Here is a 23,866-nt window from a genome sequence, read left to right on the forward strand (position 1 = left end):
GATTTGTTATTATTTTTTCTATCTCTATAAAGTAACCTTTTGTCTGATTAATATAGCACTGACTTAGTAAATTAATTTAGGTAGAATTGTCATTTTTTTCATATTAGCTTGGTCATAATAGCTATGAGCAATTGATATTTTCCCAATTATTTAGATCTAATTTTATTTGTGTGAAAAGTATTTTGTAATTGTATTCATATAGTTCCTGGGTTAGTCTTGGCAGATAGACTCTCAAGTAGTTTATATTGTCTATAGTTACTTTAAATGTAATTTATCTTTTGCTGAGGGATTTTTTTTGGTAATATATAGAAATCTTGGCAACTTATGTGGGCTTATTTTACAACTTTGCTAAAGTTGTTATTTTTTCCAAGTAGCTTTTTTTTTTTTTTTTGATCTCTAGGGGTCTCTATATATACCATCATATCATCTACTAAGAGTGATAGTTTTTGTTACCTCATTACCTGACCTTAAATCTTTCAATTTCTTTTTCTTCTCTTATTGATAAAACTAATATTTCTAGTACAATATTGATTAATAGTAGTGATTATGGGCATTCTTGTTTCACCTCTGATTTTATTGGGAATTCTTCTAGCTTATCTCCATTATAGATGATGCTTGTTGATGGTTTTAGATAGATGCTACCCAGCATTTTAAGGAAATTCCATTTATTTCTATGCTCTGGTGTTTTCAATAGGAATGGGTACTGTATTTTGTCAAAAGCTTTTTATGTATCATTTGAGATGATCATATTATTTCTCTTAGTTTTGTTATTAATATGATCAATTGTGCTGATAGGTTTCCTGATAATGAACCAGTCCTGCTTTCCTGGTATAAATTCCATTTGGTCATAGTTATTATTCTGGTGAAAAATTGTTGTGACCTCTTTGCTAATATTTTACTTTAAATTTTTGCATCACTATTCATTTGATAAATGGAACTATAATTTTCTTTCTCTGTTCTGGCTCTTTTTGGTTTAGGCATCGGCACCATATTTGTGTCATAAAAAGACTTCTATTTTTTCAAATTGTTTATACAGTATTGGAATCAATTCTTCTTTAAATATTTGGTGAAATTCACTTGTAAATTCACTTTTCCAAGAAAGCATTTTGAACTTGAGATCAATTCATATTCTCCTTTAAGGCTTCACATGTAGGCATTTTGCCATTGCTATCCTCTTCTGAGTTTGTATTCTGATCTTTTCTGTCACCTTAGCAACTTTCCATGGTCAAGGCTCTTTTTGCTTTTTTTGCTGTTTTCTTAAGTTGAGCTTCTAAGGTACAAAGAACATTGTCCCATATATCTTTTGCTATTTCATTGGCTTTCTCCATTGGGTCCAGAAATGCTGGTTGCTTGTTCAATGCACAAGGTTAGTCAAACCTAGTTTTGCTTACTATGCCTGGATTCCAGGGCTTACACGTTGTCTTCTGCCCTAGGGCTGAAGACCTTACAACTGGTTTGTGAGTCAGGACTGAGGGCCACAGTTGTCAGTCTGTGCTGTGGCTAAGAGCCTCCCATTAGATTACCGGCCCTGTGCCTGTAATGGGCTGCATTCCCTTTTTACCAAAGTGAAACATACATTTCCTAAAGTCCTTAATCTGGAAAATTGGTTCACTCTGTCTTTTTGTGGATCCTGCCACTCCAGAATCTGTTTAGAGATTTGATTTAGCATCATTTCTGAGGGAAACAGGGGAGAACTCAGGCTTTTCTTCTGGCTTCTCTCCATCATCTTGACTCTAGAAACTTTTAAGTTACTCTATGAAAAATATTGTTTCCTGTTTATCATTGTATCTTTGGCACTTAGCCCAACACCTGGCCTATAGTAGGCACTTGATAAGTATTTGTTGAATACAAAGCAGCACATTGCTCACTCTTGCAAGCAATGCTACTTCTTCTGATCCCAAAGCCAGGCTTGACAATCTTGCCCAGGAATTGGGGTGAGGTGGGAAAAGTCCTAACTTAGGAATCAAAAGATTATACTTTATAGGCTATCATCCGTGATCAGAGTCAGAGTTTTCATGTGTACAATTGACATATATATATAAATACAGGATTTATACAAAGTAAATAGGAAGTAATTAGGGGAAGATGGATAAGTAACTGAAATAGGAAAGGTCTCTTATAAGCAGTGGCACTTGAGCTGAATCCTGAAGAGAGCTCAGAATTCTAACAGAGGAAGGAGAGAAAGGAGTGGTTTTCAATCAGGGGATCAATAAATAGGCCAGTTTATCTGGATTCCAGAACACATGAAGGGAATCATGTGTAATGAACTTGCAATGAGAAATTGGAGCCAAATCCCAGTTCTGATAGTATTTACTATCATTGTAAACTCATTTCATTTCTCTAGGACTGTTTTCTAACATTAAATCATGGGAGTAAACTAAATAAACCCCAAGGTCCCTTATAGTGCTAGTCTCCTGATCCCACAAGCAGTAAATATGGCATCATGACTGTGTCTATTGTCTATAATATATTGGTTTTTGCCACCAACAGTCAAGAAAATGAATCACTTCTTCATTTGTCTTTCTCCTTTCCCTCTTAGGCTGAAACAATAATGGAGAACTTGCAAGCAGCAAACACAGAATTTGCCTTCAATTTTTTCAAGATTCTGAGTCAAAAAAATGAATATCAGAATGTCTTCTTTGCCCCTTGGAGTATCTCATCCACCCTAGGCATGGTCTATATGGGTGCTAAGGGTAATACAGCAAAGCAGATGGCCAAGGTAAATTTGACGTCCATTCTTTTCTTACAGCTGTATGATCTCTATACAAAGGCCAAGTCACTATCACCTTGCAATTTATAGACTAAATTAAATATAGCCAGGGATCATCAAATGCTGATAAAGTAAAACTCTATTGTTACTTTCTCCAGTATTACAAATATTCAGCTATGTCCAGGGATGTGCTGAAGCCATTTCAAACTAGATCATGAGGGCCAATTGTTAAATTTTCATATGAGCATTTATATCTCAGATTTTGCAAACATTGTAAATCAGGATTTGATTTTTTTGTTTTGTTGATTATATACACTTAAGATGATAAAGGAAAAAATGCTAATAATGCAGATTAAACTTACCAGCACATCCTTAACTAAAGCCATGTGCCCAAAACATGTCAACTAATACTGAAAAAGCCTGACATTGAATAGTTAGCCCATAGGTGGTTTTTTTAAAAAAATATTTCTTTAACAATTGAATATTTCAACTAATGTGAGATCTATTGAGAAACACAATGATACAGTATCAAAAATGCTGTATTTGGAATTAGAGGACCTGATTTCAAATCCTAGAATTGCTATGGTTTTTTACTTCTGTGGTCTTCAGTTGAATTATATGTAAAATGAAAGAATGGGAATCCATGGCCTACATGTAAAGGCTCTCAGCCCTAAAGCTATGATTCTCTGATCTCAGTTCAGGCACTCCATCTAAATCTAATACAATGACTAGGAAAGGCTTTTCATCCATGTTTTCATCCTGTTGCTTGGGTCCATCAATATAATAATATTTACTATTTTGCAATAATTCATTTTGGATAAATTTCTTTTATTATCTATCAATGTTGTCCTGTAATGAAAAGTGCTTAAGATGTTGAGTCAGGAGACTGGGTATCAACTATGCAATTAATCACATGACCATAGGTAAAATACAATCTCCTCCAACCTAAGCTTCCTTATTGTTAAAGGGTATTGGTAATACAGATGACTTCTCAAATATTCCTCATTGAAGAAGAAATGTAGCTTAATATCCATGTTACTTTTGAGGAAACTAGGGTGAATACTAGAGAAAATTCTTATATAATTTTGTTTCAGGTTCATTGTTTCTTTCTCTTGGTGAGTGAACACAGTCTTAGGTAGCAAAACTCTGCCTATTCACAGAGAACAGGGACATAATCAGTTTAGTAGTAGTAGTAGTAGTAGTAGGATGTGGTTTAGATGAGTTGGACAAGTTATAATCAACACTACTGTTTTCTGGGTTAATTACCCAAGCATGAAAATTACCTCATGGGCCATTTTTCAGTCATATCTGACTCTGTTACCCCATTGAGGTTATCTCATTAACGATGCACTATGAAACTTACCTATTTCTCTTTTTCCATGTATAACAGATATATTTCTAATTCAGCCCTGCTTTTCTCCTAGAATACATACTACTCCTGGAAAATAATTTTCTCTTGGTACAAAATGACCCATTTAGAATTGGCTCTACCTATCTAATTCTGTTGAAACTTAATCCTTCTTTGTGTTTACTATAGCTTAAATATAGGGAGTTGCACAAAAAATCATTTGCACAACATCCCAATATCAGTAACTTTTTTTTTTAACATTTCTTCTCTTTTGCCTTATTTTGTCCCTAAAAATGATAAGTAAATTCAACAGAAAACAATATAGACAAATAATATCAGGATTTTCATTTTGGGGGTTAAAATCAGTCAGAATAAAACAAGTACAATTTTAAAACTTTGAAAAAATATTATTATCTTTTTTCAACCATTCATTTTCCCCCTTAATCTCTGTCATAAACAAGGTAAATCCTTTCTGTAGTGTAGTACCGATTTTGGTGGGTTACATACCCTGCTCTACAGTCATGGCTGCCATCTTTCTATTTGAGTAAAAGAAAGTGAGTTTCCTACTTAATTTTCTAGGACCCATATTATTCATTATAATTCATCACTGTTTGCATGATTTTTAATATTATTACTTACATTATTGTATTCATGTATCTTTTTCTTGGCTCTGCAGTTTTTACTCAATCAGAGCAAGTTTTACAAAGGTCAGAAACAGTACCAAATGAAAAGTCCGGTGACTAAAATTAAAATAAGGTTCTAGTATTGTTAGTCTTTAGCATTGGCTCAACTTAGACATGGCACAACATGTCTTACTGTTAGTGATTACAAAGAGGCTTGGAACAAATTCTAAAACAAGCATTTTTAATTTTCATAAAAAGTTATTTTTACATTTGAACACTATTGATCTCATTTATTCCTTACAAAAAAAAAGTGAGTTTTTATAAAAGCTTACTGAGTATATAACTTTATGGAAGAGGAGGAGACAAGAAGGAGGCAAAAAAAGTCTGCTTTACTCTTAGGTTTGGGGCCTCACAGACCTGGAGAGGGTTATGGGCCAGGGACCCCTAATCTATGAATGACTTATTATTTTTCTAATCATCCAGGTACTTTTCTTACTTTACTTTCTATATGGCCCAAGAAAATTCTGATTCAGATTAGGAGCAGTGGATCTTCAGGGGAAGGTGTTCCCTTTGTTGAACCAGGAAAAGGAACATAAGGGAAGGGGAGGAAGAACAAAAAGTAGTGGGTTAAAATTCATAAAATGTGATTTGAGGGTAAGAGTGTGCTAGCAAATATTTAACAACCATCTCTTCAGGAAAAACAAAAGGTACACATAATATACTTTTAAGTTTAATTCACATTATTAACATTTTTCCTATCAATTCCTTGTTTAAATGATTCACAAAACAATAAACTATATTTCGATTTGTATAGCATTTGCCAATTTCTGTGGTATAAATACTCACACTGAAAATTTAACAATTGTCTCTCCCAAGTTAAAGTTGGCTCCAGCACATTCTTTGTTGGAAGGACATTGAATGTCTCCCCCTGACATGAAAAAGTCCCCTGTTTACTACAATCTGGAAGTTCTAATTAATGAAATCTCTAATTTGTTTGACAGGTAAACTAGACTCCCTAGAGATCCTTATTAAAATATAAGTAATTTATCCAGTAGGTCAATGAAGGAATTTTTTAAATTAGTCAGTTGTTCCCTAGATCCCTATCAGGAAAAATATTGAGACATGTAGGTTTCACTGGACAGTTTTGAATGCTGAAGGTTCAAATGCTTCAGTCAGGCTTGGGTGACTTGTGAAACAAGGATGGCCAGAAAGAACAAATTTCTAGTGATAGGACAGCTGGTTTAGGCTTGTAGGAGCCAGCCCTAAACATAAGTTTTGCCTATTTTTCTTAGGATCTCTCAGGAGTACAAAAAGAAAATGGGTGTTAGATAATCTGTAATTAATTTTCTAATACAACATTAGGTTTAAAAAGAGAAGAGTAAATATTAAGTTATAGAGAAGGATAATATTATACAGAGTTTATATTAGAGGGTTCCTTGCTGCCTAATACATGTCATTGTTTCTTTGTCTTCATTTCTCTTCTAATTCTGATCCTAGGTACTTGAGTTTAACAAAGTCGGAGGAGATGAGGTTGATATCCCTCAAATGACAAGTTGTGGGATAATGCAGCAAATCCAGAAGAAACCTTATCCTGTTGCCATTCAGAAGGTACTTTTTGTCCTAGCCATCTCACCTTTACTTTGTTTCTTTGACCAAAATTCTTCCTTTTCTGACCCATGATTCTCTTCCTTCCTTCATCTTCCTTACCATTTCCCTCTCCCACCTATTTCCCATCTATCCATAGCACAAACACATCATAGAAAATACTGAAGTGAAGAAACCTTATATATACATTTTATAAATGGGCAAATGAAGATTCTAAATAGTACATAATGAAGCAGTGTGATATGATAAAAAAGAAAATTACATTTGGCATGAGAAAATGTGGATTTACTTTTCATTTCTGCCACATTACTTAGCTGTGAAATTCGGGACTATAAAGAAGAGATAAAATTATACTCCCTGCCTACATGAAGTTGTCTTGTAAATCAAATGTGACAATGTAAGCAACAAATCATAAGGATGAGAGAACTGTGACTTAGTGCATAGAGAGCAGCCAGAATGATGTGGGTTCAAGTTCTGCCTCTGACACATTCTGGGTGAATGACTTTGGGCAAGACAGTTAACTTCTCAAGAGTTCCAGGCAATTTAAAGGTAGTTAGGTGTTGCAGTAGAGAGCATTGGCCCTGGAGTCAGAAGGACCTAAGTTCAATCAGATACTACTAGCCAATATGACCCTGGGCAAATCACTCAAACCCAATGACCTTAAAAAAAGGGTTTTTCTGAAAGACTTTTAGGCAATATACTAAAATGATAAAGTTAGAGAAGATACCACCCTATATTAGTAATGGGGTTCTTCTCATGTAGGAGCTCAGTACACTGATGAAAACTCCAACTACAATTTCTATGTTAAAGTAGAATTTAAATGTCATTTGGGCTTCCCTAACTTGCCCAAGATACAGAGCAATCTTACAGCAGTTGCAACACTCAAGAGTCAGTTTCTTTAATTAATATCTTCATAAAAGATCCAGGAGAACAAGAATCTTATTACTCTAATGCTTTTATCTCACATGCTCCTCAAAATATTGTTTGGGATAAAGAAGGCATTTAATATATGTTCAATACAATTATAGATAGACAAGCAGAACTTTGGCCCCATTGCCTTAAGGATTATGTATTTTTGTGGTATGCAAAAATTAAGAGACATTACTCTGTAATACAAGGTTCAAATTATGAAATAAAATCATTGTATACTTGCTGAGTTAGAGCTAAAATGCTTGATTTTGTTTGAAACAAGAATGATCAAGGAAGATTTTTAGTCTTGTATCCAATGGCATTTTCATGAAACTCTGTAAGGCATATATAAGTAAAGTTAACTCATTCGTTGGAAAGAAAAGAAAATGGTCAAAAAAGACAATTCCTTTTTCACTGAATGTGATTTGTCTTAGAATCATAGAAAGTTAGAGCTGGGAGAGTCTTTCAAAATAAATAATACAAATGAGGATCATTCAATGTTCATTTTAGAGATGAAGAACCAGAAGCCTAATAAGGTTGGATCCCATTGCTAGCTTGTAGCACGATCTGGGTTAAAATCCATGAATGTCTCCCGCTTCCTCTAAATTTTTCTTATGTTGACTGTGGTCTTAAGATCACAGACTCTAAAACCTGAAACTTTAAAATGCATATAATCTCATTTTAAAGTTGAATATACTGAGGGACAAAAGGCAAAATGGCTTTTACAGGGTCACATGGACAACAAAAGGTGCTAGTAGCCAGACCCAAGTCCCAATCCAATACTTTTTCCAATCTAATATCCTGCTTCCATCCAGTCAAATAAGCTGGTTTACTAGAAGGAAAAAACCATTAGCAACTAAACTACAAAATATTACAAAAAGCCATTTGGCAGAGTAGGTTAGTTTTTCTAATATACTCTTTTTGTTGCATTTCAGTCAGTTCCAGAGTGTTTTGTGACTCAGGGACTGGTAAAAGAGCCATGTTCAGGGCCTTATACAAGTCTAGGGAATAAAGGTGCCTTGAACTTGAGAGAGAGGAAAGGGACCCTCATTGTTTTGGGAGTCTTATCTCCTGGGAAGAAGAGTCTTAGAGATCTGCCAGTATCTTCCCCTCATTTTATAGATCAGGAAACTGAGGCCAAGTGGGAATAAATATTTTTCCCAATGTTAGAGGGAAGATTTGAATATAGCTCCTTTGACTCACAAATAACATTCCATCAGGCAATTGGCATTTATTAAGTACCTATTTATGTGCCAGGCACTGTGGATACAAAAAAGGGAAAAGATATTCCATACATTACTGCTATAAGAAATGATATGCAGGAGAATTTCAGAAAAAACTGGAGACATATATGAATGGATTCAAAGTGAAGTGAGAACATTGTTCACAGTAATACTGTACCATGATGAATTGTTAATGACTTAGCTATTCTTAGTACAATAATGATTTGAGACAATTCCAAGGACTCATGATGAAAAATGCTGTCCACTTTTAGAAAAAGAACTGATGAAATATGAACAGAAATCAAAGCATATTCTTTTTCACTCTCCATATTTTTTCATGTTTTTTTTAACCTTTGGGTCTGTCTTTCTTCACAGTATGACTAAAATACTTAATATGTTTTGCATGATTGGACATGTATAACCTATGTCAAATTGCTTGCTATCTCAGGAAGGAAAAGGTGAATGAGGGAGAGAGAAAATCTGGAACTCAAAATCTTATGAAGAAAGTAATATTCAAAACTGTCTTTACTTGTATCTTGGGAAAAAATAAAATATCATTTTTTAAAAAAGATATTTCCTGCTCTTGCAGACATCACAATCTAATGGGTGAGACAATTTGCAAACAATTATATGCAAACAAGCTATATGCAGGATAAACTGGAAATCAACCACATAGGAAAGACAGCAGAATAAGAGAGATTGGGGAAAGTTTCAAGAAGAATGTAGAGTTTTAGTAAGTATAGAGCTCAGTTTTCTGACAAAGGCAGCATTTCTAATTCGTTCTTATGTTTTCTATATATCAATATTTTGGCTGGCTAAGAAATGTTTATATTCTCTTTCTTTCTCCAATGCTTAGTCTTGACTAGGCAGATTAAGCACAAGGATAAGGTGGAGGGTTTGCTCCTGTAAGAATTTTGATGCATATGACCAGCTCTAGTAGGCCTTCTCAAGAATCCTTACTCATCATTACTTTGCTGAGAACCCTGAAATTTGCAATTTACTATCTATGCAGAATTAAGCAAGTCACGGCTCCTTCCCGGATTCTAGCTTCCTCATGTTCAAAATAAGGTGGTTGAGCTAGAAGACCTCAAAAGGAGGCAGTAGATAAAACAACAATTCTGGAGTCAAAGGAGCTGGATTCAAATCCTTCCTCTAACACTGGACAAACAACCTCCTTGGACCTAAAATGTCCTCAGTTAACAAATGAGGAGAAATATATGGCTTCTATGGTCCCTTCCAGCTCTAGATTTCTTCCAGTTTCAAATGTTGGGATTCAAAAACAGAAATATTCACATTCTCAAATTTTCTGTGTTTATTACAGACTTGGTAAAAGGATTCCTACTTCTCATAGATTGTGATTGAGGCATCAATTCTCTTTATTCTCAGAAACCTCAAGCTGAGAACTCTAATTTATGAGACAGATCCTCCTGTGTATGGCATACTCTTTAGTTGAGGCTAGATCATATCAGAAGAGGCAAGAACTTGTTTAAACTATTTAGAGTTTAAACTCTATTCAATAGAGTATCGCTTTAGGGTACTTAGAAGTTCTCCAGGGATATAAAATAATTTATGTGGTTTTGAAAGAGACTTAATTTTTATTTTCATGGGTGTTGTCTTGTTCCATCTGACTCAATATTTGTCCTGTATTATAGAGTAAGGTTCCAAACCATAACTTCAGTGAGAATATTTTTTAACTTTATTTCACTCTATCACATTCTTGCCAAAATATATTAAGGAAAGATATTTCTGAAAAATTTTTTGTTAATGTAAACTTTTCTTTTCAACTCAAAAAAGTCATGAGATATATTAAAAAGAACTTCTTTTCTTTTTCTCCCCCTCCTTTTCCATTTTCTCCTTCTTCCTCCTTTTCTTCTTCCTTTTTTATTTTTAAAGATACAAGCTGAAAACAATATCAACTCCTCCTTCAAGGCTCTCAGTGATGCTATTAACCAAAGTTCAGAGAAATACATTCTTGAAAGTGCCAATAAGCTCTTTGGAGAGAAGTCCTCAAGATTCAAGGAAGTAAGTGAAATCTATCCAACAGAGAAAGATTCCTAATTCCCTGGGAATAAAAAAGGAGGAGGTAGGAAGGAGACATATGATGAGACGTGCTTTAGTTTAGTTTCTTAGTTTATATGGTAGGTGAATTGAATTCCACAAGGTTCTCTAAGACTGTCTTCTCTCCCTGCCTTCCCTCCCCAATCCCAGTCCCCTTGGAAGTAGCAGTTGGTAATTAGAGACTTGTGCCCAAACTGCCCCCTTCTTTTGATTATAGTCATTACACATTAATAGTAAAGGATCCAGGAGAAGGGCATTGTTCTCCCTTAGCTCTAGCTATCTTCTCTCCCATCATATACAAAAAGCCTCCTGTCCCCTTTATATGCCGAGGGTGCAAAGCGGTCAATCAAGAGAAGCATTTAGAACATGGAGAGAGAGCTGGGCCTGGAGTCAGGAAGAACTGAATTCAAATAACTATTGTATGACTCTGCACAAGTCATTTAAGCCCTTCTTTGCCTTAGTTTCTCAATTATAAAATGGAGATAATAATAGCAACTACCTTCCAAGTTTGTTATGACAGTCAAATTAGAAAAAATATATAAAACTATTTAGCACAGTACCTGGAATATAGTAGGAGCTATATAAATATTATTTCTGTTGTTCCAACCAAAAACAGTGAGTGAGGAATTGATGGGAAAAGGACAAGGAGATATCTAGATTTCTAGGTAAAAGACCTCACTTCCCAGCATGCTACCTGGTCTTTTTTTTTTTTTTTTTTTTTTTTTGTCATCCTCATTTCCAACCAATTTTAGCAGACATATGTGAAATAATCCTCACAGCTCATAACCTTGAAAATAGATCCAGGATTTGCAGTTATATCTCTGGTCTGACAAGGTAAAACTTATATATGACTCTTGATATGTTCTATGCTCAGGAATACCTGAGGCTTTGCAAGGAGTATTACTCTGCTGAACCACAATCTGTTAACTTCAGAGAAGATGCGAATGAAGCTAGAAAGGAGATCAACTCCTGGGTTGAAACTCAGACAAAAGGTAAGAAAATTCTCATGCTTATGTCTTTCCAGTAAAAAAACTATAACATTAATATTTTTATACATCCTTGATTTTGGATGTATAAAAATATTAATGTTATAGTTTAATTTAGTTCAACAGATTTCTTCCAGGAAAATGTAAATTTCTGTAAAGCAAAGGGAGTTTGGTTTTTGCTTCTACTCAAGCTTGGTGTCCTGCTCTTAAAGGGGGTTTTATAGGAAGGAAGGAAATAAAGAAGAAAACAAGAATTTATTAAGCATTTACTGATGAGCCAGGCACTATGCTAAATGCTACTATGTCACTTTTATAACTGAAAAATCTTTATTTATAATTTGGATTTAGTTGAATTTAGAAAGTTAACTTCTTGCAAACAAGGATTATTTTGTTCTTTGTCATTTGTCTCCATCTCCCCTTGCCCCCCCCCCCAGCTCCTAGCAGTAGAAGTTTAATGAATGCACAATTGATTGGTTGAGCTGAAAAACAAAGACAAATTCAGTATTTACTTTTTTTAGTGAATGTGACAGTATACATTTTTTATTCAACGTCATAATCCTCAAATGTTTTCATTTCAGGATTCATTTACACCTTTAAATTACTGAGGATCCCCTCAATAATATATGATATATTATGATATGAATTATATCTATCAATATCATTAGAAATGACAACTGATACATTTAAACTATTCAATTATTGGTTCATTTAAAATAAAACTATTGTATATTAATATAAATAACATGTTTATTTTTTTAATCTATTTTCCAAAACAAAAAATAATGAGTGAGAAAAGTGGTGTTTTGCATATTTTTGAAAATCTCTTTAATGTTTGGCTTAAAAAGAAACACATTGTTGTTGAGTTGTGCCCAACTCTTTGTAACCCCATTTGGGGATTTCTTGGTAAAGATAATGGAATGGTTTGCAATTTCCTTCTCCAGCTTATCTGATAGACAAAGAAACTGAAGCAAACAGAATTAAGTGACATGCTCAGGGTTACACAGATAGTATTTAAGATCACATTTGCACTCAGGTCTTCCTGACTCTCGGCTCATCCCTCTATCTACTGTATCATCAAAGAAACACAGTTGCATTCTAAAATTTACTTCTATATTTAAATTGCTATAATGTATTGTTTTGGTTGAAGCTTATGAAGCAATTGTGGCCCATACAGATATGTATGGAGGAGCATTTTGATATAAAAATAATATCTTAATATTATTATGAAAATAGTTTTGGCCAGGTAGAATGAAGTGAACACCTGTGTGCTTTTGGAATTTGTAAAAAAAAAAACTGAGGTTATTTACCTTAAAGAAGGGAATGTTAAAAGGTAACAAACTTTTTCAAACAGCATATTAAGGATGATGAGGAGGAGAAAGATGATAATTCTAGGATAGAACAAGGGAAAATAGCTTATACCATATTTTGAGTGATTTAGATAAAATATGAGGAAGGAAAATTACAAAAAATAAGCTTAAAATGAATATTTTAAATTTCTACCCTTATTAGGTATTTAGATCCCTGATTAGGTGAGCATTAATTAGTCATTTAATCACTATACTGGTGAGTCATATTTTATTCATTATATTATAATCCCATAATTCCACTGCCATAATCAAAGGCTTTATTAGTTCATGGTTGATATTTTATCTCTGACATTGGTGTTAAGAGATAAGTTTTGTGAGATAAGAGCTGTTCTCTGGAAGGAATTCCCATTTCATGCTTTCTAGGAACCCTGTTCTAACCACAAAAATCTGGGTACAAAACTTTCATTGTAGTTAAAGTTTCCTTTCCAAACTGGATAGAGAAATAAAACATTATTTTTTTTTTCATTTTATCAGGGATTTAAGAAACTAAAAAAACCTCCATATCCTAAAGAGCAATTTTGGTTTCAGGGACTGGTAGAAGAGGAATCTCAGAAGCTTTGCAATATTTAAACACTCTCTTTGAATTTGATGGAAATATTCAAGAGAACACAACTACTTCATCTTCCATCTGCATATTGCAAAAATTTAATATCTACCAATTACCCAGAGAGATTAGATTAGAGGACTAAAATTAGACAACAATCCCTGTGCTACGAAAGCAAACCTTTTGATTTCATTGAGAATTCAACAAATAAATTATATTCAAACTAGGACATCATTGCATACAAAGCTGTTGCCTATAATTGTCCAGACATAACACCAGTCCATAAAAATTTAAGAATCATTTGTCATGCCCAATACTCATATTTTGCAAATTACATGGAGTAAAACTCTTTCAAAGCATAAAGATTTAGCAAAAGAAATCAAAACCATATAGAAAGAAGATGCAGCACATTTCATCCTCCTAATCCTTTAGGATTGTCCTTTGCTTTTAACCTAAATAAAATAAGTGTATATACCAGTATTCTTATTTTATTACAAAAGATAGTCATTTTAATTACTTTTTATGATAAGACATTAAATACAAAATAATAATGGCAAAAGAGTGATTTGTCCTAGAATTGTTTTTATCTGAACTCTAGAAAGAAAAAGAGAATAAAACGGTGATGATTATAATAATTCATTAAAGATATATCCTTTTCTACAGGTAAAATACTAGAACTGTTACCTGAGGGATCTGTGGATGATGAGACCAGGTTGGTCCTGGTAAATGCTATTTATTTCAAAGGAAAATGGAAAACTCCATTCCAGAATAAAGCAAAAAGACCACAGCCTTTCCGAGTGAACTTGGTATGGGAAAATATGATAAGATTTCACATAACATTATTATAATTTACATAAATACTGGAAAATGAACCAAGACAAATAGAGAACAACTTAATTACCCCCTAGTTGTATATTCTTGCCTTCTCTGTTAATTCTCTTTGACTTTACTCATGTCTCTACATCCCTGAAATGGATCCCCCCAATCTCCTTCCTTCCAGGACAGTTAGGTACCATATCTTCCATGAAGCTATTCATGATCCTTCCAACTGGAAGTAATCTCTCCTTGGAGAGTTGTGCTTGATCTCTCTTTTACACTTTTCATAGAGGTTGAAAATATAAGAGGCCTTTGATATCACCTAGTTCATTCTACAAATTTGACATCTTCTGACATATTTTATAACTATTTGCATATATGTCTCATCATTCCTATTCAAAAGACTATAACTGCCTTGAAGGCAGGGTGTTATCTATTAAAAACAAAAGAAAAACAAAACAAAATGTTGTGCTTCTAGTGCTTTTTATATAGTACTTTTTATATGAGATTGATTATGTATATTGAATTGATTTTAATTTCAATATTCCAAGGGTTATACAGTAAGGGTCCACCATCTGATACTAAGTAATAGCAATAAATAAAATATTTATTTATTCTATGAAAAGCAGAAATGTGTTCCTTTTTAAACCTGAGAATCTTGATACAACTTCCCCATTTACCATTTCTAACTGACTACCTCTAGTGAGGTCATAGTTCTCTTGACGTGTAATAATTAGCTTCATTTACATGTCAGTTCAATTTCACATTCCTTTTAATCCATTTTTTAAAATGGACACATTTTGATTTGATACAATAGACACTTCTCAAAAAACACCCCAAAAAATTTCCTTATAAAGAACTCACTTCATTATTATGATTAATAGTACATGTCACTTTTCAGTTTTCTAATTCTCTGTTAACAGAAAAGCAAGATATGCGCTTTGACCTTGATCATTTGTCACTTGTCATCGTTGACTGGAGTTTTGTTGTATCAATATATCATCTTCATCTACATAGTTGTAGTCTTTGTTCATATGTTCTTTTGACTGTTTTGTTTACATTTTATAATTCTTCCCAACTTCTTCAGAGCTTCTAGTAAAATAATATTTTATTATAAATATATGGCAAAATTCATTTGATCATTCCACAATTTTTTCTCAGATTTTTGTCATTTCAATGAATAGTTCTGTGGATATTTCTATATTCCCATGAGTCTTTTCTTACCATTTTTAGCCTCCCTCAAGATGTAAATCCAGTTTTTTAATTATTAGGTTAAATCATAATTAATCATAAATAATAAAATAACTTTTGTTACATAATTATAACTTACCCCCAGAATGGATAGATTAATTCATAGTTTCACTAGGAATGAATTAGAATTCTCATAGCCTCTCCAACGTTGAATTTTTCTATTTTTGCCAACTTGATGTTTTACTATATATTTAAAAGGAACAGCAAGTTGCATATAATAGATTTTCAGTTTCATGTGCAATCATCTGTTATATGAAAATGTTTCTTTTATTATATACATTTAAAATTCAAATGAATAGATTAAAAAGATACTGAGGTAAATAGAAATTAAATGAGTTACACAGAGTCACAGAAGTAGTAAGTGCCTGAGATCAGATTTGAATTTTTATTGTTCTGACTCCATTACTTGTCTATGGAAGAACATCTCTTAACTCCATAAGCTTAAATCAGGTCCCTAAATATTCTGGACATTAATCAGACTTCCACCAGAGGTGGATAATGAAAAAAATGCTTAATGTTATTGAGTGTTTCATTTACATGCCAATTATCAAAAGTTCTTTTTCTTTTTGTTGTGCATCAGACTGAGCGTAAACCTGTACAGATCATGTACCTACAAGATAAGTTGCACATTGGCTACATCAAAGAATTGAAGGCTCAGATTCTGGAACTCCCATATGAAGGTGATGTCAGCATGTTTATCTTGCTTCCTGATGAAATTGCCGACTCTTCCACTGGGTTGGAATTGGTAAGGAAATTACAATTTTTAGCATTAGCTACTAATGATCAAAGTACTTTTTATGAGATGGTCACATCTATTTTTAGAAAATGTGTGCATAGAGATGTATAAATTGTGCTACATGAAAAAAATGAAATTTTCATCTAAAACATTAAACAAATTGCCTTGAAAAATGCTGCAAATTTCATTTTCCTGAAACTTTTAATAAGGCTATTAAATCTCATTTTCATTCCCATGATATCAAGGCTAAAATAATTTCAAGTATAAAAGAAACACATTTTTAACAGTGGAACTAAATGGCTTTAAAAAACATTGATATGCTTTGTGTTTATTTTTATTTCTGCAGCTAGAAAGAGAAATGACCTATGAAAAAATTAATCAGTGGATCGAAAATGCCACAATGGAGAGCAATGATGTTCATGTGTTCCTTCCCAAGTTCAAGTTGGAAAATAATTATGAACTCAAGCCCATCCTGCAGAGCATGGGAATGAAAGATGCTTTTAATATAAGCCAAGCCAATTTTTCAGGAATGTCAGAGGGAAATGATCTCTTTCTATCTGAAGTGTTCCATCAAGCTGCAGTAGAAGTCAATGAAGAGGGCACAGAAGCAGCTGCTGGCACTGGGGGTGTCATGTCAGGGCGAACTGGCCACATTGGACTGCAATTTGTGGCAGATCATCCTTTTCTTTTCTTTATCAGGCATAACAAAACCAATACCATCCTTTTCTTTGGCAGATTCTGCTCCCCCTAAAATAGAAACATTCGTTTTTTGCATAGGATCTCATACTATGAGCAGTAAATCTCAAAATTCTTATCTAGCAGTGCAAAAAAGCCCAGAGGCTTTTTCCATCATGTAACCATTTCTTTGGGCAAGTTTGATAAATTAGAAATGGTTAACTGCTCTAATAGAGCAATCAGTTTAATAGAAATGGAAAGCATGATTTGTACGCAAAATGAGAACATTGATTTGACTGTTCATCATTAGTTTATTTTAAAATATAATTTTTGTTGTGTTATTTATTAATTTATAATATGGTATTTTATAAATATTAATAACCATTTAATCTGTTTATAAAACTAATGAAGCCATAATCTGTCAATAGAAAAATTGGCCTTCTAATAATGCATTCAGTCATTGCGTCCTGTAATAGTGATTGTAAAATATTCCCCCTCCGTCAACTCCATGGGAAAGTTAGTATAATAAGAATGTAAAAAAAAAAAAAAACTTATAAAGGAAAATTAAACCATATGCATATATGTCTCAGAGATGTAATAGAAATGGCAAAGCAAAAATAAATAATGTCATTAAAATTATCTGTTTGTTATATGTTCATTAAACCTACAGGCTTTAAGAATGTAACTTTTTTCCCAAGTTGGTAGACAACAAGTATTTATTAAATCCTTACTACAGTTCAGGTCCAAGCAGCCAGTGGCTGAGCAGATAGAGCTGGGTCTGGTGCCAGGAAGACCCAAGTTCAAATCCAGCCTCAAATACTTCCTAGCTGTACCACCCTGGACAAACCACTTAATCTTAGATTGCCTGACAAAATGGATCTACTGGCTCCATTGGAGAAAGAAATGACCAACCATCCCAGTACCTTAACCCAAAAAACTCCAAATAGGGTCATGAAGGGTCAAATAATACTGAACAGCAATAATAACATTTGCCGGACACTGTGCTATGTGTTTTTTTTTTACAAATATCACTTTTTGTGATTTTCACAGTAACTTTTTATAAAAGGTGATATTTTATCTTCATTTTTAAAGTTAAGAAAATTGAGGCAAATAAATTAAATGACTTGCCCTGAGTCATACAGTTACTAAGTACAAGTCCTGATTTGAACTCAGGTCTCTTTGTCTCCAGGCCCAATGTTCCATCCATTGCAACCCTACTTGCTTAAGGAAGACAACATGCAAAAATCTATTTATATATGAGTTATATATAGCATAAATATACCATAAATGGTCTCAGAGGTATGACACAGGAAACTGAGAAAGATTGGGGAAGGACTCTTCCAGAAGGTAGGGATTTAATCTGAGTCTTGAAGTGAGCCAAAGTTAGACAGTTGAGTTAAGGAGGGTGATCATTAAGACACAGAGTGTCATACATGAGGGATAGCATTTGGTGGCAGTGCCCATGACAAGGATAGGCAAGCTGAGAAGATAATAAGATAGTTTAGAAAGAGAAGAGAAAAGGATTGGGTGGGGGGAACTACCCATAATTACCAGGCATGCATGGGAGAAAAATCAAAGAAAATGGAAAAGAAAAAGTTTGCTAAATTGGAAGAGAAGTAATTTAAAAGCAAGGTCACAAAAACCTAGTGAGGATAAGGTATTCATAAGAAAAGAGTGATCCATTTTGTGTATGGCTTCAGAAAGGTCCAGGCAAACTACCAAGAGGAATTTGAAAAGGAAAAGATCACATTCTCTTAAAGGGAAGCTTAGAGGTCAGAAAAGGCTATTGTATAGAATTTGACAGTCTCTGGAGAATTGAAAATTAGTATCTCAAAGTTTATGATGATTGTGACATAATTACAATCAATTAATCAATATTTATTAAATAAATACATACTATGTATCAGACACTATGCTAAGGTCTGAGGATAAAAAAAAAAAGCAAAAGATACATTTCAATGTAAGGAGATAACTGCATAATGGGAGTGACACCATCAGAAATGGCTTAATGGAGCAAATAGTATATAAGGGGAGAAGAGGAAGTAAGATAGAATCCTGGCTCCTTCTATCCTATTATGTGGGTTTATGACCTTCAATCCCTCAGCCTCTCAATTCTCTTCCAGGACATCACTCCTGTACTAGCCACACTCTCTTAGTTAAATTATACACTGTATTCTTGAGTTCTTTGACCCCTCATTTCACCCATTATGCCTTGTCAAATATCAGTCTTAGATCCCTCCCATTATCCTTTGTCTTCACTGCTATACATGTATTGTTGAATGTAGTGGAGAAAATCATGTAACCATTATAACTGAGTCCACTACAAATTTATTTTACATAAACTCAATTGGCCCTCAGTACAGCTAGCTAATCTATACCTTCCTAATCAACCTATTATCCCATTCTCCACAATAACTCTTCCAAATTTATTCATTCCAACTCAAACTTCCCATGTTCCCTTTCCCTCATCTTCTTTAGAACTTTATCTCATATTTTATTGGAAGAAACAAAATGAGGTCTTCATCTCATGCAGATGCGTTGTGTGATCCATTCCTTCTATTTCACATGAAGAAGTGACCTTATCCTTGATAAGCCAACATCTCCACATACACAAAAGTGACATTATCACATTCCATCTTCTTCAGCAAATCACCCCTTTTATCATCACCATTCTCTCACTTATCTTCAATCTCTGCCTGACTCCTGGATGTTTCCTTATTGCCTACACACATATCCATAACTACCATATCTTAAAAAAACAAAACAAAACCCTCACTTAATTCATCCTACTGAACAGTGATGCAAAAATTGTAAATTAAATAGTAACAAGGAGATTGCAACCATAAATCAAAAAGATCATATATTATGAGGCTAGATTTATATCAGGAATGCACGACTGGATCAATATGAGGAAAACAATAAACATAATTTGACTATATCAATTTTAAAAACTACAAAAATTATATGACTATGCTAATAAAAGCAGAAAGAGTTTTTGACAAAATACACCCATTCCTATTAAAATACTAGAAAGCATAGGAATAAATGGAGTTTTTCTTAAAATGATAAGTAGTGTTTATCTAAAATTAAGAACAAGCATTATCTGTAATAGGGATAAACTAGAAGTTTTTGAGGAAATAAAATCATCACTTTTTCCAGATAATATGATGATATGGTTAGAGAATCCTAGAGAGTCAACTAAAAGAAAGTTGAAACAATGAAGCACTTAGCAAATTTACAGGATATGAAACCCCTAAAAATCATCAGCATTTCAATTTATTTCCAACAAAATCCACGAAGAATAGATAGAAAAACAAATTCTACTTAAAATTACAGCAAATAATATAAAATTTAAGTCTACTTGCCAAGACACAAACAGGATTTATAAGAGCATAATTATAAAAACACTTTACAAACACATACATACACAAAACAACTGATCTAAACTATTAGAGAAATATTCATAGTGAAAAGGCTGAATCATTATGATAAAAATGATTAAATTATCTAAATTAATTTACTAATTATTTATCATAGCAATCAAACTATCAATATGTTACTTTGGAGTGCTAAAAATAAATCATCATATGGAGGAATAAAAGATCAAGACAATCAAGGGAATCAATGGGGGACAAAGGAGAGAAATAAAGTAAGTCTAGCATTTTCGTATCTTAAACTATATAATAAAGTGGTAATCATCAAAACAGTTTCCTACTTGTTAAGAAATGGATTGGTTGATCAATGGAATTGATTAGGTTCACAATTTGTTATTAATGTTCAGTAGTGTCTAAGTCTTCATGACTTTTTTTTTTTTTTTTGGAAAATATACTACAATGGTTTGCTATTTTCTTCTCTGGCTCATTTGAAGATAAGGAACTCTGACTAAAAGGGTTAAGTTAATTGCCCAAGGTTACACAGCTAAATATCTGAGACTAGATTTGAACTGAGAAAGGCAAGGTTTCCTGCCAAAATCTATCACCTTATCCACTGTTCTACTTAGCTACTTATTTCATAGTATAAAATATAAAATATTATGAAAATAGTTTTGACCTCTAAATATATCATCATATTATTTGTAAAGAGTGATTGCTTTATTTCCTCATTGACTACTCTAATTCCTTCTTTTTTTTTTCTTATCTTATTGTTACAACTAGTATTTGTAATGACATTAGGCATCCTTCTTTCACCTCTGATTTCATTGAAAAGCTTCTAGCTTATCCCCATTATAGATAATACCTGCTGGTGGTTTTAGATAGATTATTATGTATAATTTTGAGGAAAGCCACATTTATTCCCATCATCTCTGCTATTTTAATAGCAATGGGTGGTATATTTTGTTAAAAAGCTTTTTTTTTTTTTGTATCTGAGATAATAATTTATGTAGTTTTATTATTAATAATTTTCCTAATATTGAATCAGCTCTGCATTCCTTATATAAATCCCATTTAGTCATAATGTATTATCCTGGTGATATATTGCTATATTGTCCTTGATAATATTTCATTTCAAATTTTTGCATTAATATTCATTAGAAAATTGGTCTATAATTTTCTTTCTGGTTTAGGTTATTAGCACCATATTTGTGTTATAAAAGGAATTTGTAAGACTCCACTTATTTTTTTTCCAATAGTTTCTAAAATATTGGAATTAATTGGTGCTCAAATATTTAGTAGAAATCACTTGTAAATCCATTTGGCCCTGGAGTTCCTCCTCTCCCCCCTTAGGGAGTTCAGTGATGGTTTGTTTATTCAATTTCTTTTTCTAAAGTAAGGTTATTTAAGTACTCTATTTCCACTTCTGTTAATCTGAGCAATCTGAATTTTTGTAAATTTCCATCCATTTCACTTGGATTACCAGATTTATTGGCATACAATTGGGCAAAGTTGCTCCTAATTATTACTTTAATTTCCTCTTCACTAGTGGTGAATTCATTCTTTTCATTTTTAGTACTGGCAATTTGGTTTTCTTCTTCCTTTTTAAAATCAAATTAACCAAAAATTTATCTATTTTAAAAGCAGCTTATAATTTTATTTATTAATTCAATTGTTTATTAAATTAATCTCTCCTTTCATTTTCCAGATTTCCAATTTGATGTTTAATTGGGAATTTTTAATTTGTTGTTTCTATAGCTTTTTAAATTGCATGTCCAATTCATTGATCTGTTCTTTCTTTATTTTATTGAAGTAAACTATTTAGACATGTAATTTTTTTTTCCTAAGTATCACTTTGACTACATCCCATAAATTTTCCTTATTGTTGTTTTTTGATGAAATTATTCATTGTTTCTATGATTCGTTCTTTGACCCACTCATTTTTATTTTTAAGGAGTGAGATAGACATTTTCAGAAGTCCTTCTAAATTATCTTAGGCTGAAAAATTGTTTCATGTGGTCTTTTTGTATGTTCTGTTGCTCCAGAATTCATTGAAAGGCTTGATTTAAAATAATGAATGAAACTGCAGTAGTCAAGTAACTTCTTGGCTTTTTTCTACCATCTTGGTTCTGCCCTCACTTCCATGACTTTTCATGCTTTATTGTCCATTAAACATAGCTAATGTAAAAATATGTTTTGTAAGACTTCATGTGTATAATGGTTATCTTATTGCCTGTCTTTTCAATAGATGAAGAAGGAGTTGGAGAAATGGAGGGAATTTGGAACTGAAAATAAAAATAAAATTAAAAACCCAAATCATACAAAATAAAATGGAGTGAAAAATGAATCTTGGATAAATTATTTTTAAAACTCTATAAATGCTAGCTGTTATTGTTATCATCATCATCACTATTGTTAAGGACCCAGGGCAACCATTTAATTTTTTAACATCCCAAGCACCTGATTAAAAATCATAAGTTGTAGAAAAATTGCTGTTGTATCCTAAGTTAAAGAACGTTTTCATACTAGGATCTCTCTACATTGATAAAACTAAAAATTTAGGGAGAAAAGATTATTTTTTCCTACTTCTTCTTTAGGGAGTTATTGAAAATATTTGGAACTGAAAAATGAAAAATGAAAAATATAGGTTTATAATTATTTATCAATTTATCTATATTATAGAAAGAAAATATCCATACATATATCTTTTCAAAACTTTTTTTTTATTTCTAAAACATATGCATAGATAATTTTCAACATTCACCCTTACAAAATCTTGTAATCCAAAATTTTTTTTCTCCCTCTCTTCCCTTCCACCCCCTTCCTTAGATGGCAAATAATCCAATATATGTTAAACATGTGTAATTCTTATATACATATTTCTGCAATTATGAATCACAAGAAAAATCAGGTAAAAAAGAAAAAAGTGAAAAAGAAAACAACATGCAAGCAAACAACAACAAAAAAGTGAAAACACTTAGTCCCTACAGTCCTTTCTGGGTGTAGATGGCTCTCTTTATCACAAAACCCATTGGAACTGTCCTGAATCACCTTGCTGTTGAAAAGAACCACATCTATCAGAATTGATCATCATATGATCTTGCTATTGCTTGTACAATGTTCTCCCAATACTATTCACTTCTCTCGGTATCAAATTGTCTTAGTATTAAAAAAGAAAACAGACTAATAATTTACAACCTGTTAAAGTTATTTTTATCTAAGACAGAACTCTGACCAGGGCATGGTTACAGGGACTTTGCTGAAGGTTGCTAAACTTAGTTGGACATCAGTTTTAAAAAGTGACCAAAATTACTCGTAATCCTTCAGCAGTGTAGAAACATAGCTTATCATCTAGTTAAGACAGTTAATTTGTTAAATAGAAAGTTACCACATCATGATTTTCTGTGAACTACCTGATCTGAAACTATTCCTCCCTTCCTCTTTCTCACTATTCCTAGATGAGTAGCAGCCTTGCACTGATGTCTCAGGGCCTGCCTTCCCCTTCATTTCCACCAATTTATCCTAGATGTAGTTTGTGACATTTGCTTTAATTGCAAAAAATTCTTCTTAAAGTTTTGATCCTTGAAATCTTACCAATAAAAGCATGACAGTTATTTCCCAGGATTCTACCAGAAATGTCCCAG

General features: G+C 32.9%; 1 protein-coding gene across 3 annotated transcripts in view; it reads left to right on the forward strand.

The window, feature by feature from the left end:
- The window catches only part of SERPINB2 (serpin family B member 2), a 28,600-nt gene extending 11,110 nt beyond the window's left edge, over positions 1-17,490 (forward strand). For all 3 annotated transcript variants that reach the window (XM_051969925.1, XM_051969924.1, XM_051969923.1), the window contains 7 exons: positions 2,540-2,719; positions 6,179-6,289; positions 10,312-10,440; positions 11,351-11,468; positions 14,037-14,179; positions 16,021-16,185; positions 16,523-17,490. In XM_051969925.1, the coding sequence (XP_051825885.1) occupies positions 2,552-2,719; positions 6,179-6,289; positions 10,312-10,440; positions 11,351-11,468; positions 14,037-14,179; positions 16,021-16,185; positions 16,523-16,927 (1,239 nt within the window). In that variant the 5' untranslated portion in view covers positions 2,540-2,551 and the 3' untranslated portion in view covers positions 16,928-17,490. The remainder of the gene's footprint in view (positions 1-2,539; positions 2,720-6,178; positions 6,290-10,311; positions 10,441-11,350; positions 11,469-14,036; positions 14,180-16,020; positions 16,186-16,522) is intronic.
- The last annotated feature ends 6,376 nt before the right edge of the window (positions 17,491-23,866 follow it).

Source organism: Antechinus flavipes, chromosome 1 (genome assembly GCF_016432865.1).
Source record: "Antechinus flavipes isolate AdamAnt ecotype Samford, QLD, Australia chromosome 1, AdamAnt_v2, whole genome shotgun sequence".
NCBI classification, from domain to species: Eukaryota; Metazoa; Chordata; class Mammalia; order Dasyuromorphia; family Dasyuridae; genus Antechinus; species Antechinus flavipes.